The sequence below is a fragment of the Eurytemora carolleeae genome, unplaced genomic scaffold, assembly GCF_000591075.1.
Source record: "Eurytemora carolleeae unplaced genomic scaffold, Eaff_2.0 scaffold19, whole genome shotgun sequence".
Classification (NCBI taxonomy): Eukaryota; Metazoa; Arthropoda; class Copepoda; order Calanoida; family Temoridae; genus Eurytemora; species Eurytemora carolleeae.
The window spans coordinates 533,108-548,249 of record NW_019396026.1 but is presented as its reverse complement, the minus strand read 5'-3'; the positions used below and the strand labels follow the sequence as shown (position 1 = coordinate 548,249).

At 35.2% G+C, this 15,142-nt stretch overlaps 2 protein-coding genes across 2 annotated transcripts; both read right to left on the bottom strand.

The window, feature by feature from the left end:
- Positions 1–646: 646 nt before the first annotated feature.
- LOC111712090 (U3 small nucleolar ribonucleoprotein protein IMP4) lies at positions 647–3,630 on the bottom strand. Its single transcript, XM_023486647.1, has 6 exons — positions 3,469–3,630; positions 2,776–2,873; positions 2,297–2,375; positions 1,472–1,694; positions 1,159–1,273; positions 647–770 (listed from the first exon to the last, which is right to left on the bottom strand). The coding sequence occupies exons 1-6, from the start codon at positions 3,628–3,630 to the stop codon at positions 647–649; spliced, it is 801 nt and encodes a 266-aa protein (XP_023342415.1).
- A 212-nt stretch (positions 3,631–3,842) lies between these two features.
- Positions 3,843–14,434, bottom strand: LOC111712000 (gamma-tubulin complex component 2). The gene is made up of 17 exons (XM_023486542.1): positions 14,226–14,434; positions 13,783–13,950; positions 12,760–12,838; positions 12,201–12,391; positions 11,955–12,061; positions 11,549–11,729; positions 10,379–10,516; positions 9,620–9,721; positions 9,202–9,295; positions 8,284–8,414; positions 7,278–7,342; positions 6,909–6,988; positions 6,572–6,792; positions 5,407–5,513; positions 4,699–4,800; positions 4,183–4,618; positions 3,843–3,926 (listed from the first exon to the last, which is right to left on the bottom strand). Exons 1-16 carry the CDS (start codon positions 14,334–14,336, stop codon positions 4,540–4,542), a joined length of 1,956 nt encoding a protein of 651 aa, XP_023342310.1. The 5' UTR covers positions 14,337–14,434; the 3' UTR covers positions 3,843–3,926; positions 4,183–4,539.
- Between the last annotated feature and the right edge of the window lie 708 nt (positions 14,435–15,142).

The window sequence follows — 15,142 nt, the reverse complement described above, 5'->3', positions numbered from 1 at the left end:
AAGCTATCTCGATTTCTTCCAAAAACATATGTCAGTTCTCAAATAAATCGTTGTCGTCCAGCGCCCTCTTCAATAATTGAACTAATTAACTTCAATTTAAAACTGTCCTCTTATTAAGAGTAAGACTGAAGGCCGCAGGGGTGTTTATTTTAGATTTGAGAGCGAAAAATGACATCAACAGAGATGAGATTTTAGAAGCTTAAACCCGAGTAAAACCCAAACTCGGGCTTAGATAGAACCCAAGTCAGGATTGGTCCTGATTCGACAAATGAGAGACTGTTTTGCAAGCTTTCTCTCTGTAGCAGACAGAATGCAGTCAGATCAGCTGTGAGAAGGAGATGTAAATTTCGAAAATTCAAACTTTATATTGATACATTATTTTCATAGTATGTTTATTTTATATAATTAATAAAATTTGACACCACAAATAATTCCCGAGATTTTAAATAAAAGATTTTAGGAAATTTACGATCATCAGCTGCTGAAGACTCGAGCCTTAAAGAGAGAAAAACCCAAGAGAGTTGGTTTTTACTTAACTCATGGCCATCCAAAACCCGGCTCAGCTTTTAGAATCTCATCTCAGGAAAGGTTTTAAAAAAATACCAAGAAAAATAATTTTCCCATAAAACCCATGAAAACGTAGGTCCTACCTGAGTTGAAACCTGGGTCCGACTTCTGCCAGCTCAACATCCTTCCCTCTCTCTGTCTTCTTGTATGTATGATGACGGAAGGAGATAAAATCATCATGGTTTGCAAACGTGACAACTCTCCTGCAATTGTTAAGTTTCAAGAAAATGTCGAGATGAAATTTAAAAAGAAATTCGCTTGAAGAGTTTCAGGCCTGATTTATAATAGGACCGTTTAAATCTTATGAAAGTAAAACTGATTGAGCTATCCTGGTTTTTTTACGACAAATAAGCACATATCTGGTATTTGCAGTGGATAATGATTGTGGCAGAATATTTATAAAATGTCATACTTATCACATTGAATCATGATTTTGCCAAAAACCGAAATATTTCTAACCATTGATAAAAAATTAATTAAACAAACATCAAGTGCTGATTTAATTGAATGAACAAGATTTAAAATCTATGCCTTCGCTTTTGACCAATAAGTAAGCTAAATATAACATTTTGTTAGGATAAAAGTTTATACCTGGATTCCTCTTTAGGGACTGGAAACAGATATTTCAAAATAGACATTGTTCTTTCTCCTAGCCGAGACTTAAAATTGTGGAAGATGAGATGAGGATACGCTTCAGACATAGTTCCTAACAAACATTTTAAATGTTAAAAACTAAATTCAAGAAATCATGGTTTTTATAGAAAGGAATTGAGTCTTAGCCACAAAGGTTGCAAAGATATAGGGATTAGAAAATTTGAGTTTGTCGCAAAGACTGAATTCTTTGGTAGAAATATTGGCGCGGATATATTTTTTTTTCAATTCAATTGTTTCAATGCTCACTTACCTATATCTGGGATATCGTGACGCATGACAATATCTGAGATGGTAAAGTATGCCGTAGGTCCATGAGGTAGATGACAGACGATAAGACCGTCAGGAACACCACGGTGCTCGTGAACCACCAGGAAGTCTGTAACGTTGTTAGCCCTGCAGGCGTCCATCAATTGGTTGAATTCGTAGCTTCCTCGGTTTAACCGCTGAGATCCAGGGAACAGGAGACGGACCTCCTAGATGTAGGAGTGATATTAAATCCTGCTCGAATCCTTCTCGAAGAATCCTGCTCAAATCCTGCGCAAATCCTTCTCGAATCCTGCTCAAATCCTGCTAAAATCGTGCTTAAATCCTGCTTAACTCTTGCTCATATCCTTCTCAAATTTGGCTCAAATCCTTCTCAAATCCTGGTCAAATCCTGCTTAAATCCTGGTCAAATCCTTTAATAAAGTTCCCTGATGTTGAAAATAGGACTAATATATACAACAAAAAACAGAATGTAAAAATTTGAAGAAAAGTTTGAAAACCGTAAATTCGTGAAAATGAGATATAATAACATTTACACTGGACTTTTATGAACAGTTTCAACGGGAAAGTGTTTTATATCATAAACAAAAACTTAAGTTTGGGTAATTAAAATATGTTTATTGTTTGGAAATTTTCATGGCACATTTTTAGAAACAGTTGAGTTGAAATAACAAAATCCTTGCGACAATTAATAATAATAAGGAAAAAAGACCAAATTTCACTGTTATCTGGTTACAACTGTATAAAAGTAAATTTAAAGTTGAATGAAGTGATTTTGCGAATTTTTTATAGCTAATATTTGAAATCGAACCTTGGCGAACTGTTTTAGTTTAGCTGAAGGATCTCTTGAGGTAGTGATCATTATCTTAGGGTCTTCTACTCCAGCCCATCTAAACATAGATAATTAAGATAATTGGATCGGCCCATAGAACATCTCGAAACATAAAAATAAGATGAAAAAGGGTTATCTAGTAAAAGTACGACTAAAAATACAAAAGTGTTCTCCATCTCTATTGCCTAAAAAAAACCTGTCCCTTGAAACATAAATAATCTTTAAAAATAAATTGTATTATTTAACAGGGTGTCCCATGAAACTTGACAATAGAAGACGACTTGGAGTCGCCTTTAATCTTTCAAATTATTTTCGGCATCATGCCGTCAACCTACTTTTGTATGTATTATTAATACTTCTAGAATTAGGTTTACGAATAATGCCGTAAATTATTTCAAAGTTCAAAGAGGACCTTCAAGTCGTCAAGCTACTGTCATGTTTAGTGGGACACCCTGTACCTGTATTCATCATCTTGACTATTGGCTAGTGTACCACCTCCAGCTCCGCCTTGCTGAACAGCTAGCTCAGGTCCTGCATCATCCCAGGCACCCATCCTCTAAACATTATTATCATCATTATTATCATTATCATCATATTATCATTATTTTCATCAGTGTTTCGGATCCATATCATTTTGATTTGGATCCGGATCCGGATCCGAGGTAACTTTTGATTCTGCGAATCGGATTTTCCCTATTAAATGTTATGCAAGGTTATAATTTATAAACTATATTTATTATATATTCCGAAACCGGGCGAAATGTAACCAAAAAATTTTTAAAAAATATAGACATTTTGATTTATTTATTCCATGGTTTTGGTTAATTTTTGGCGCTACCCGGATCCATATCAACGTTTCCTGATACGGATCCGGATCCGGATCCGACCGGATCCGGATCCGAAACACTGATTTTCATTATTATAAATAATTATTATCAGTATTATCATTAAAGAACAATCTTCAAATTTAACCATATTTTAGATGTACTGCGAGTTTTAACTAAGACAAAATATGTAAAATCAATTCTGAAATTTTGTTTGCGACAAATCGTGAGGAAGGGGGGAGGGACAAGATTGAAACTCCGACTCAGCTTTTTCATATGATCCAGCGCCATCCCACTCATAAAACCTCTATTTAGGTTCTATCTTACCTGTAATTCCAAAGCATCCCGCTTTAGATCTGTATCTATCAAGCTGTGGTCCTCTACTGCACGTCGTACTCTGTCCTTCTTGTCCTGGATTTTCCTATGCTGGTCCTCTACAGATTTCCTGTACAGATACTCACGCCTCTCTCGTGCCTTCCTTCTCAGCATGGTTTATTTCTGTAAATACAAAAGTTCAAAGATTTGTTTCAGATCAGATCAAGAATCCAGGGATTATCTAATAGCTAATTGATCTAGTTGGGGTATGTAATCACAATCCCTTCCAGATCAAGAATCCAGGGATTATCTAACAGCTAATTGATCTAGTTGGGGTATGTTATCACAATCCCTTCCAGATCAAGGCTTTTCAGTTCCTGGTTTACTTTGAGCTCTTGGTCCACATGAATCTTGTGTGGGTTGGGAGTCTTGACAAAGACGTTATAAGGCCAACTATCATAAACAGAAACCTAAACAAGAATACATTAGATTCTAATACTAGTGTATATGAACTCAAAGGCTAAAATGGTTTAGATTATTTTCTTTGTTTTTATCTTGTTCTGTTTGGAAGAGTTACAATTTCACAAGCATTAATGATGCCATGCTAACCAAGGCAAGATTAAGATAGAGACGAAAATGTGTGAAATAGAAAAGATTCTATAAAAAGTAACAGTAAACTATATCATGACAAAAATGTCTTAAACTTAATAACTCCACTTCTCATACCTGAATTTATATGTTTCCTTCGGCGAACGAATTTAAGATGAGTTTACTCCACGTCTCCCATCTTCAATTAATCTGAAACATTCTTTTTATTATTAATAAATCTGTATTAGTTAATTACATTATAATCATAGGTTAATAAATAAACTATAATATATACTTTTTTGTATGATAAGCGTATTGGATTAGAATGAGATTATTTTCAAATGCCTGGGATGATTTCTTTGAATTCTATTTTGTTTAAAAGTTAAAATGGCTCATTTTTCAAATGAGAAAATATTTCTGGAACAGCATTTCCATGAAATTTTGAGAAGGGGGGGGGGGGGTCAAGAAACTTTTTCCGTTGATTCGATTATTGATTTACGGTACTACGTCAGGAGCTGGAGTAGAGGCCCGGAATTGATCCATAGCAGTTGTGTAGAATCCGTTAAAATCAATCCTAAAAATATGTATTAATTAAACATCACTAGAATTTCTTTTATTAGAAGGCACATTTAAGAATGAATGCTTCAAGGTTACCTGTTCAGAATATTCAGAACCTTCTCGTTGTAATTATCTCGTCCAAGTTGGGATATTTTGTCCAGGAGGGAGAACAGAACAGAATTGAACTCTAATTCAAACCTAGAGCAGAGAGATTTAAACTATAGTTCAAACCTAGAGCAGAGAGAATTAAACTATAGTTTAAACATAGAGAAGAGAGAGAATTAAACTATAGTTCAAACCTAGAGCAGAGAGATATTTAAACTCTAGTTCAGACATAGAGAAGAGAGATTTAAACTATAGTTCAAACCTAGAGAAGAGAGATTTAAACTGTAGTTCAAACCTAGAACAGAACAGAATTAAACTCTAATTCAAACCTAGGAGAGAGAGAATTAAACTCTAGTTCAAACCTAGAGCAGAGAGATTTAAACTATAGTTCAAACCTAGAGCAGAGATTTAAACTATAGTTCAAACCTAGAGCAGAGAGATTCAAACTATAGTTCAAACCTAGAGCACCGAGTTTTAAATAGTTCAAACATAGAGCAGCGAGTTTTAAACTATAGTTCAAACCTAGAGCAGCGAGTTTTAAACTATAGTTCAAACATAGAGCAGCGAGTTTTAAACTATAGTTCAAACATAGAGCAGAGATATAAACTATAGTTCAAGTCTAAGGTTCAAACCTAGAGAAGAGAGATTTAAAATCTAGTTTAATCCTAGATCCGTACAAGAGAATAGTTATATTTCTACCTGGAGATATCTTCATTAAACTGATCAGTACTAGATAATCTGAGGTTCTGCATATACTCTGAGAACTCAGCACAGATACCGAGGAGTTTCTTTACTGTTCCAAGCAACTAAACAGAGCAACAATTAAAACAGATAAAAATGGAATTCTATTTTAATTTAATTGTTCAAATAAGAAGATGTTTCAATTTTTAACAAAGATTTTAAAGCAAACTTCTTAAAGGGACTGTAAACGTAATTTCAAGTGACCCTCAATGGAAAAATGGCAATGCCAGATTTAGATGATACCCTTAAAATCTGTGTATGAATTAGATATCCATGTTTTCATTCGCAGAAAAGTGACTTGTGTACACATCTTGCTTAATGGAAGCAATGGAAAAATTATTAGAATAAACACTTTTCGAGCCAGGTAAACAAGGATATCTTTTACAAAATTAATCAAATTAAGTTTTTAAGGGTACCACTGTAAATCGGGCATTGCCATCTTTGCATGGAGGGTCACTTGAAATTGCGCTAACAGTCCCTTTAAAGACAACTTCATGAAACTCCAGAACTGACCCCCCCCCCCACACACACACTGGGAGAACTGAAAAGTCAAACAGAATTAAGAACAAAATTTGACCTTCCCGGATTTTTTTATTGACCGTCTCTTTTAAGAGTTTGTCATTCATGAGTTTGTTATAACTCCGAACCCACAGGAGTAGCATCTAGGATCTACCTGGGGTATGACTCCGAACCTACAGGAGCAGTATCTAGAATCTATCTGGGGTATGGCTCTGAACCCACAGGAGTAGTATCTAGGATCTACCTGGGGTATGGCTACGAACCTACAGGAGTAGTAACTAGTATCTACCTGGGGTATGACTCCGAACCTACAGGAGTAGTATCTAGTATCTACCTGGGGTATGGCTCCGAACCTACAGGAGTAGTATCTAGGATCTACCTGGGGTATGGCTCCGAACCTACTAGAGTAGTATCTAGTAGCTACCTGGGGTATGGCTCCGAACCTAAAGGAACAGTATCTAGGATCTACCTGGGGTATTGGTCCGAACCTACAGGAGCAGTATCTAGGATCTACCTGGGGCATGGCTCCGAACCTACAGGAGTAGTATCTAGGATCTACATGAGGTATTTCTCCGAACCTACAGGAGTAGTATCTAGTATCTACCTGGGGTGAGGAGAGCAAGCAGTCATGAAGACAATTGTCTAGGAAATCATTATGCTTCTGTAGAACATCATCAACTGTAGTACAGGCGGCTAGGCTGACGACCAGGCTGTGCCAGGCGGGCTCAACAACCTCCACCATCATGTAGTAGCTCAGGTTCTGGATTAGAACCAACATCTTCTGTCGGAGACCGAAGGAGGGATGATAGACCTTGAACGCATCACCTAATTTGGAATCTTTGAGAGTGGAGTGGATTTTTGTCTGCTACACAATTTACGAAAAAGTATATGCTTACACAAAACTTAAATTCCAAACCGAGTTTAATGATGATATTTCAGACCTGGGAGGAATTTTGTGGCTTTGTTTGTAATCCAGACTGCTGAGATCAATCGTTCTATATGCTTACAATAGAACAGATGCCTGAATATAAATACATAAAATCCAAATAGTCTTCTAATCAATTTAAATTATAAATTACAGGTTTAAATAAAAAAGTAGTGAATATTCGAACACACCGTTGATTTTTAAATAAAATAAACAGAGCTGCAGATATCATTGCTCGAAAAGTAATTTCTCGAAAATCAACGATATGTCCTATGTATTCCTGAACATTGAATAATGTAAACTAAAACACTTGGCTTTGTATCCTAAGGACCGTTTTATGAATAAAACTATCAAAATTTCACAACATTAATTACTTATTTTCTACCTGAAAAGCATTTGATATCTAACCAATGCTTTGTGGTTGAGTACAAGAGAAACAGGCCAATCAACCTAAAATAAAGGAAGGCGTTGATGGACAATAGTTAAAACAGTGCTTAGGATCCGGCCAAGTTAACATATAAATAAGCGAAAAAATTAGGCAAAAAAATTGAAAATTCTGCTTTGTTAAAAAAGTTCAGTTAGTTTGTGAGAAATAACCTAGATTCGGATTTGAAACAAGATCCGGATTCATTATTTTCCATGCGGATCCATTTCAAAGTTAAATGGATCCTAAGCACTGGTTTAAAATGTATTGAGCAATAAACTGTCTATGTATTTTCAAGTGACCTTCCATTTAAGAATAACATGTTCAAAAGTGCCTTTTTTAAGCTTTGTTAGACAAAAAATTAATGAGATGTTAATTTTCTACTCTTTAAAAATGTTGATTATTTTTAATTGTAGCTTCTCTGAAAAAGTGACTTGCGGATTTATGCCACAGAATCGTTAATGGGAATTGTCAGAATTTAACATTTTTCAGGCTAGGAAACCTGTGATTTATTTTTCATTACTTATAAAATAAAGGTCCGATGGGTCCCCCTCCATTTATTTCACTCTAGGCGGAAATTAGAGAGTATTAGGACTTGTGTGTTTTTATTAGTCAGATGTAACCCATGAGTAAACAATTCAATACAGAGTTCCGAAAAAAAGAAAGCAAGATAATCTCAGCATAATTCAAGCTTGAAGCGTGGCATACTGCAAGGATATCCCCCAAAAAATCTTTTTTTCTTCAAAATTAGCCGTAATATGTTTTAAAGATGTACGAAAAGAAAATGAAGAACAAGAAATATAGAAATCTCAAAATATTTTCATCTGATATTAAATAAATATTTAAAGAATATTGTAAAAAAAAATTAAACTTAAACAAAAAAAAATGTTAAAAAAAATACTTATATCTTAAAGTTTTAAGTATTGAAATAATTCAAGATCATTCCTTCATAGATACTCTCCTCCTATACCTGTTCCTCCGATGTATAAATAGAGAGTATTTTCCCCATCTGGAATATGAGATCATAGGGTAGAAGTGCTACACACAGATTATCCTTGTTCTGATCGTAGTTAGCACTAGATGTTCTCAACGCCATTTCTGATCAATACAATCATCTTCATAATGTCTTTTTGGATGTAGTTTTTATATGATCTTAGGTTGAAAATAGCTAAAAACTCGCAAACTCTGAAATACAGGGTTACCCACAAAGAATGAGATTTTAGAGACGTCTATATGGAATTAATACTGTTTGGTTTCCCAATATGTGCTTCCCTGTAACTGCAAACTTGTTCGAGCTTGTTTAACACTGTTTGCAGATTCGGTATTTTTTCACTTCAGGATTTTGTAGGTTCGGGCAAATGTTAATGTCAAACAAATATAGTGTCGGGAAAAAGTATCTTGGGGCAAGTGTCATATCGGGCATTTGTGATTCGGTTTTTTATATCCAATCCTGTTTCTCTCTTTGGCAAAATATTAGATGTGACATCAAACGACGACTACATTTCAGGCAGAAGACTTCATTAAAATAATCCTTTTTAGAGCTTCAGGTCGTCTTTAGAGCCTAATCCTTTGAGAGTAATCCTAAATATAGTCTGCTGTCTGTTGGCGTTGAATAAAAATTATGGCAAAAAGGTTTTTTATTAATGCGTTTAATTAGGAAAGGTTGAACTTTCTTCTCTAGTATGGCAAAGAGTACACTTGATAAATAGTTCAACTAGTTATACCTAGCTCAACTACTCCTAGCTGTTCATTAAATCAGACCTCCGCCATTTTTAAAATTCCAAGCTGATACTTCTTTGCTAAGCACTTCACTAGAATATTCAAATTAGATGGAAACTTTTTATGTAAACTGTGTCACATTCTCAGGATATGAATGATTGATTGCCTAGGAGAGACTCTAATCTGGCGGGTTCAACCTGATCTACAGGTTGGGATAGTTCTTTCTCACACAAATCCAGAAACTGGACAATAAAATCTCCCTGGACACACGGAACAGATTTAAAATGAAGAAAAAACTGTGAAGTACAAATTTTGGGCACCAAGCCAATATTATTATTATTATATTGAGTTCGTAATACCTAGAACATTCTAATCGTTACCATAATTGTCTCATTTAGAAAAAATGCACAAATGAAAAGCAGAAGAAAGAAGAAATATTGAATATTTCTTAAATCTTTTATTTTGACTTTTTTCCATTGATTGGTGGGGTCTACCTTACAAGCCATCAAAGTTATCTTACTTAACAACCCGATGTACAACATATAAGTAATATATAAATAAATATGATATTGAATCTTAGTTCCCTGTTCCATGAGGAAGTATTTCTTCATGCTGGTGAGGTGTCCGATCAGGTCCCTGTCCTTGACCAACAACTCTAGCAGGGTTGCGGAGGCAAAGATGTGCGCCTAAATCAATAAGGTTTATATAAAAAAATCGTTTAGAATTTAAGATTTAAATAGTTTTTAGACTACCGTAAAAACAAAGGGAAGTATATTCTTACTGGAATTATTGTCCCCGAAGGAAAACATTTTTTTTCGGCTTTTTATCGCAAACTAGCGATTTTACCACTAAATCACTTATTTTACTATATTTTAAGTCATTTAGCCTCTCTTACCATGATTGTTATTTTAAATTTACAGCTTTGTTCAGTCATTTTTACAACTTTTTTACCCTCTTACCCAGGGCCAGGGGTGTATATTAGTTCTGAGATTCTTGTTCCCCCCCCCCCCTTTTTCAGTAATATTTCTTCCCAAAAGTCACAACCAAAAAATCAGGTTTTTTTAACAAGGTAACGCAGTCCGCGCAAACTTATAAGTTTGGGGGGGGGGGGGGGGAGTAAGAATATACTCCCCTGAAAAGACACTCTTCCCTTCCATTTTTTCTTCACGCTTCCTTTCCATGTAATTCTATAAACTTTATTTCCCTTTCCCATTATTTTTAATTCCATTCATTCTATTTCGTTCCGTCGCGTTAATAAAGTTTAATTCCGTTGAATTACGTTCTGTTATACTTAATTTTTTCGTTAAACATGCCACCTATACCTCATGTATACCCTACCATACCTTCTCTATGAGAGGTTCGTAATCCTCTGGGTTGGATAAATATTCTAGATTCTCCAGGGGCGGCCAGTGTACTTGCTTCTCACACTGTTGAATAACGTTCAGATATTTACCAGTTCTTAGAATTCTTTCAGAGTATTTCTGCTCAATCATTAGAACATTAGAATATTAGAGGTGGCAATACACATAACTGGACAGGAAAGATGGACACTATGGTTTACAACACTAGATAAATGTATAAAAAAGCAATTAGGGATTTCTCAAACAAAAATGCTATGTAGAAACTAGAAATCAGATTAGTTTAATGAGTACACAATGCCTGAACTGGATAATGAAAACAGGAATAATTAAAGGTTATTAATGAAATCAACTCAATAGTCAGTGTCATTCTTCAATCTCAAAAAACCATTTTGAACATTTCGACATACTAATGGTACCGACAGGATCATAAGGAATCTAAGAGGCTCAAGTTACATTTGCCATAAATACGTTTGCCATAATTACACTTGCCATAATTACACTTCCCATAAATACTTTTGCCATAAGTAACACTTGCCAAAATTCCCAACTTTAGTTTTCTAACAATGCTGCTGGGAGAGATATGAACATTAATACTGGATGAAAGAGCTTGGTGAAGAATCAATGACAAAACAATACTTTTCCAATAGAGCAGTATCTTACCTTACTGCTCATTAACTGCCCTCATTTAGATTCAATAAAAAAAATGTATGGATGTTAATTATAACTATAGTTAATTGTAATTATGACAAGTGTAACCATAATGGCAAGTGTACCTTATGGCAAGTGAAACTTATGGCAAGTGTTACTTATGACAAACTCATTATAGCAAGTGTAATTATGGCAAATGTATTTATGGCATAAGTATTATGGCAAATGTAACTGAGCCATCTGAGTGTACAGAAGGGTCAATGGCAGACCGCCAAAGGCTTGACTCCCACCCCTGAATTTACACTCTGCTCTTAACTGGGTTAATTCATTGGAACTTAAACGGAAGGGAGCACAAGCCTGAAATCTCAGATTGAAGGATTGACAATGATTATTATTATCATCAATAAACACACTAGCAGAACAGCAAGAATGCCTGTATTCTTCAGAGCTAAGTGTTTAAAAAAATAATTTTTAAATGCTGAGATCCAAAAAGTTCTAATTTTCCTGGAGAAATGTTGGTATTTTATCAATTCGTAATCCGTATCTCTTCTCCCAGAAGTCGTCATTGTACTCTAGGGGTAAAGACTCCTTGCACAGCACCTGGTTGTCCTCCACAAAGAAGTCCTTGGATGGGTCCAGGATGACTCCTCGGTACAACCAAGCAGACAAGGTCTCGAAGAACGGTCTGGTAACAGGAATATATAAAAATATGTCCAGTCCTTGTCCCGTCCCGTCCCGTCCCGTCCCGTCCCGTCCTGTCCTGTCCTGTCCCGACCTGTCCCGACCTGTCCTGTCCCGACCTGTCCTGTCCCGACCTGTCCTGTCCCGACCTGTCCTGTCCTGTCCTGTCCTGTCCTGTCCTGTCCTGTCCTGTCCTGTCCTGTCCTGTCCTGTCCTGTCCTTTACTTACTTGGATGTGAGCTCTACTAAGAAGTGTAATATTTTCTCTGCTTTAAGGTTTCCACAAGAATGAGTATATTTATCATGAAGAATGGAGAGTGTTGTCCCTCCTTTAGCCTGGAAACAATCAAAAGATAGAGAAAACAGGAAAATTTGCAAAAAAAAACCATTTAAGTTATTATTTTTTATCACAAAATCTATTTCGATGTTTAAAGCATTTTAAAGAATGATTGAATGAACAAGATTTGCTTCCCACCTTTCTGCTGGAGATTGTATCCACTAGTCCTGCCAACATATCCATACTGTGTATACTGTTCTGTAATCGGAACCACAAGGTTTGCAAGGACAGGTTTCCTTTTCTCAGCTCTCCCTCCAGCTGGCATACCAAACTTCTATAGTCCTGGAGTAACATCTCTATACTGGACACTAGAGCTTGGTTCGTCCGTCCTAATAAACAAATATATAAAGGAATAAGCTAATTTTTTCCAGAATTAAAATAGGAAATCTGGTATCGAGAATCCAGAGTCCAGATTCGAGAATCGAGAATAGCGAAAATCAAGAATGAAGAATCGAGAATCAAGACTGAAGATTCAAGATTCAAGAATGAAGATTCAATATTCAAGAATGAAGATTCAAGAATGAAGATTTAAGATTCGATTCAAGAATTAAGATGCTAGATTCAAGAATGAAGAATGAAGATTCAAGATTGAAAAAATAAAGAATGAAAAATGAAGAATCAAGAATCAAGAATCAAGAGTCAAGAGTCAAGATTGAAAAAAATGAAGAATGAAGATTAAAGAGTTAAGAATACCCACCTTCCACTTCATCTCCTTCACACCAACCCACCACTTTGCTGTAGTTGGCACACAGAGGCAGGATACGAGATATCAAACTCTAAATAAAACCACATCTTTTATTCTCATACATTTTTGTTTTCTATTAATTTTTATGATTATATCTCATTTTCTATATTTTCTAGGTCATAATTATGATAATTTTTATCAACTCGAAAAAATCAAGCTTTAAGATAATACATGATTAGCCCCTTGTGTCTTTTTATTAAGAAAATGTTAAGAATCTGAGGAGTACTACCTTGAGACTATTATCAATGGCCGGGTATAGTTGGAACTCTATACCTCCTTAAAGTGTTTATATTAAGAAAATGTTAAGAATCTGAGGAGTACTACCTTGAGACTATTATCAATGGCCGGGTCTAGTTGGAACTCTATTCCTCCTTAAAGTGTTTATATTAAGAAAATGTTAAGAATCTGAGGAGTACTACCTTAAGACTATTATCAATGGCCGGGTCTAGTTGGAACTCTATTCCTCCTTAAAGTGTTTTTATTAAGTAAATGTTAAGAATCTGAGGAGTACTACCTTGAGACTATTATCAATGGCCGGGTCTAGTTGGAACTCTATTCCTCCTTAAAGTGTTTTTATTAAGAAAATGTTAAGAATCTGAGGAGTACTACCTTAAGACTATTATCAAACGCCAGGTCTAGTTGGAACTCTATACCTCCTTAAAGTGTTTATATTAAGAAAAGGTTAAGAATCTGAGGAGTACTACCTTGAGACTATTATCAATGGCCGGGTCTAGTTGGAACTCTATACCTCCTTAAAGTGTTTATATTAAGAAAAGGTTAAGAATCTGAGGAGTACTACCTTGAGACTATTATCAATGGCCGGGTCTAGTTGGAACTCTATACCTTCTTAAAGTGTTTATATTAAGAAAATGTTAAGAATCTGAGGAGTACTATTATCAATAGCCGGGTCTAGTTGGAACTCTTTTCCTCTTTGAAGTGTTTATATTAAGAAAATGTTAAGAATCTGAGTACTACCTTGAGACTATTATCAATGGACGGGTCTAGTTGGAACTCTATTCCTCCTGAACTGCTCCAGGTGGGTTGAATATGACTGGTCAGGTTTCCAACCAGTGAGTACAAGAGTTCTTCAACTAAACAGGATTCTTGGGAGCTCAGAGGTACTCCTCGAAGGTTCGATATATTCTGAATAAAAATTGAAATCTCTAAAAGAAAAGTTTTAAAATCTATATAATAAAACAAGACATTTGTATATAGGTTCCCTATAGCCGGCAAAACGGTTTGACCGAATGGGCTGAATTTTTTTGTGGACTCATGGGTAGCCTGGGGGGCATATGCTAAATTTTTTTCAAAATTAAAAAAAAATCCACGGGCAACGCCAGGCCCAACAGCTAGTAACTAATAAAAATGATTGCAGCTGGAAAAATAATATTTTTAAATATAAATAAACTTGAACTTACTTCTTTATTACTGTTTCCATCTATTACATAATTATTGGTCAAGTATAATCTGTCGTCAAAGATAGTTTTCTTTTTAGGTTTCTGTTTCTGAATTTGAACCTCGGAGTTCATCTTCTCTACGTTCTTGAGTAAACGCTCTCTCAAGGTTTTGAGGTCAGGGGAACTATACTGCGGGTCAACCTACAATAATTCAAATCACATCACATCACATCACATCACATCACATCACATCACATCACATCACATCACATCACATCACTATCTCCATGGTGTTCATTTTATTTAGGTTTACAGTGTTTAAAGCTCGGGACAAATAGAATGTAAAAAGGCGAGAACCTTCAAGGTACAGATTAAATTTAAGTCCAAAAACTTTACAGCATGTCGTGCCAAAAAAATAGTGACACTATACAGGGTGTCCTTTTAATCCTACCAATTTTAAAAATGGTTTAACTTTGTTATTGTTTGGAATTTTTCAAATCTCTAAAAAATTTGAGTAATCAAAATATGAAAGATTTGTTTTATAACTAGATTCATTTCTTTTTCTTTAAAAAGTGTTAAAAATGACTGCCATTTTCTTAAATGCATAAATCAGCTCTATTGCGAAAATTGACTAAAACTCTTTAGAAGTATATTGGCCGGGTTGACGTTGAATAAATACTCTTCAATGAAAGGAGGTAGCTCTTGACCTTGGCGATCTTCGTGCAAAATTAGTTTTATCCAGCCCGCCTACCCAAAGAAAGGTGAAACTGCGCGTGAAACGTTTTATCAAAATAAGCTCGTGTATGGGAAAACTGAATTAGTGTTTTTTCTGCAATAGATGTTACGGATATTTTGCTATATAACAAAACGTTCAAATTACAGTTGCTCAAAAATTCCAAAAAGTAGCAGTTTAAAGTTTGTCAGAATTATTCGGACAT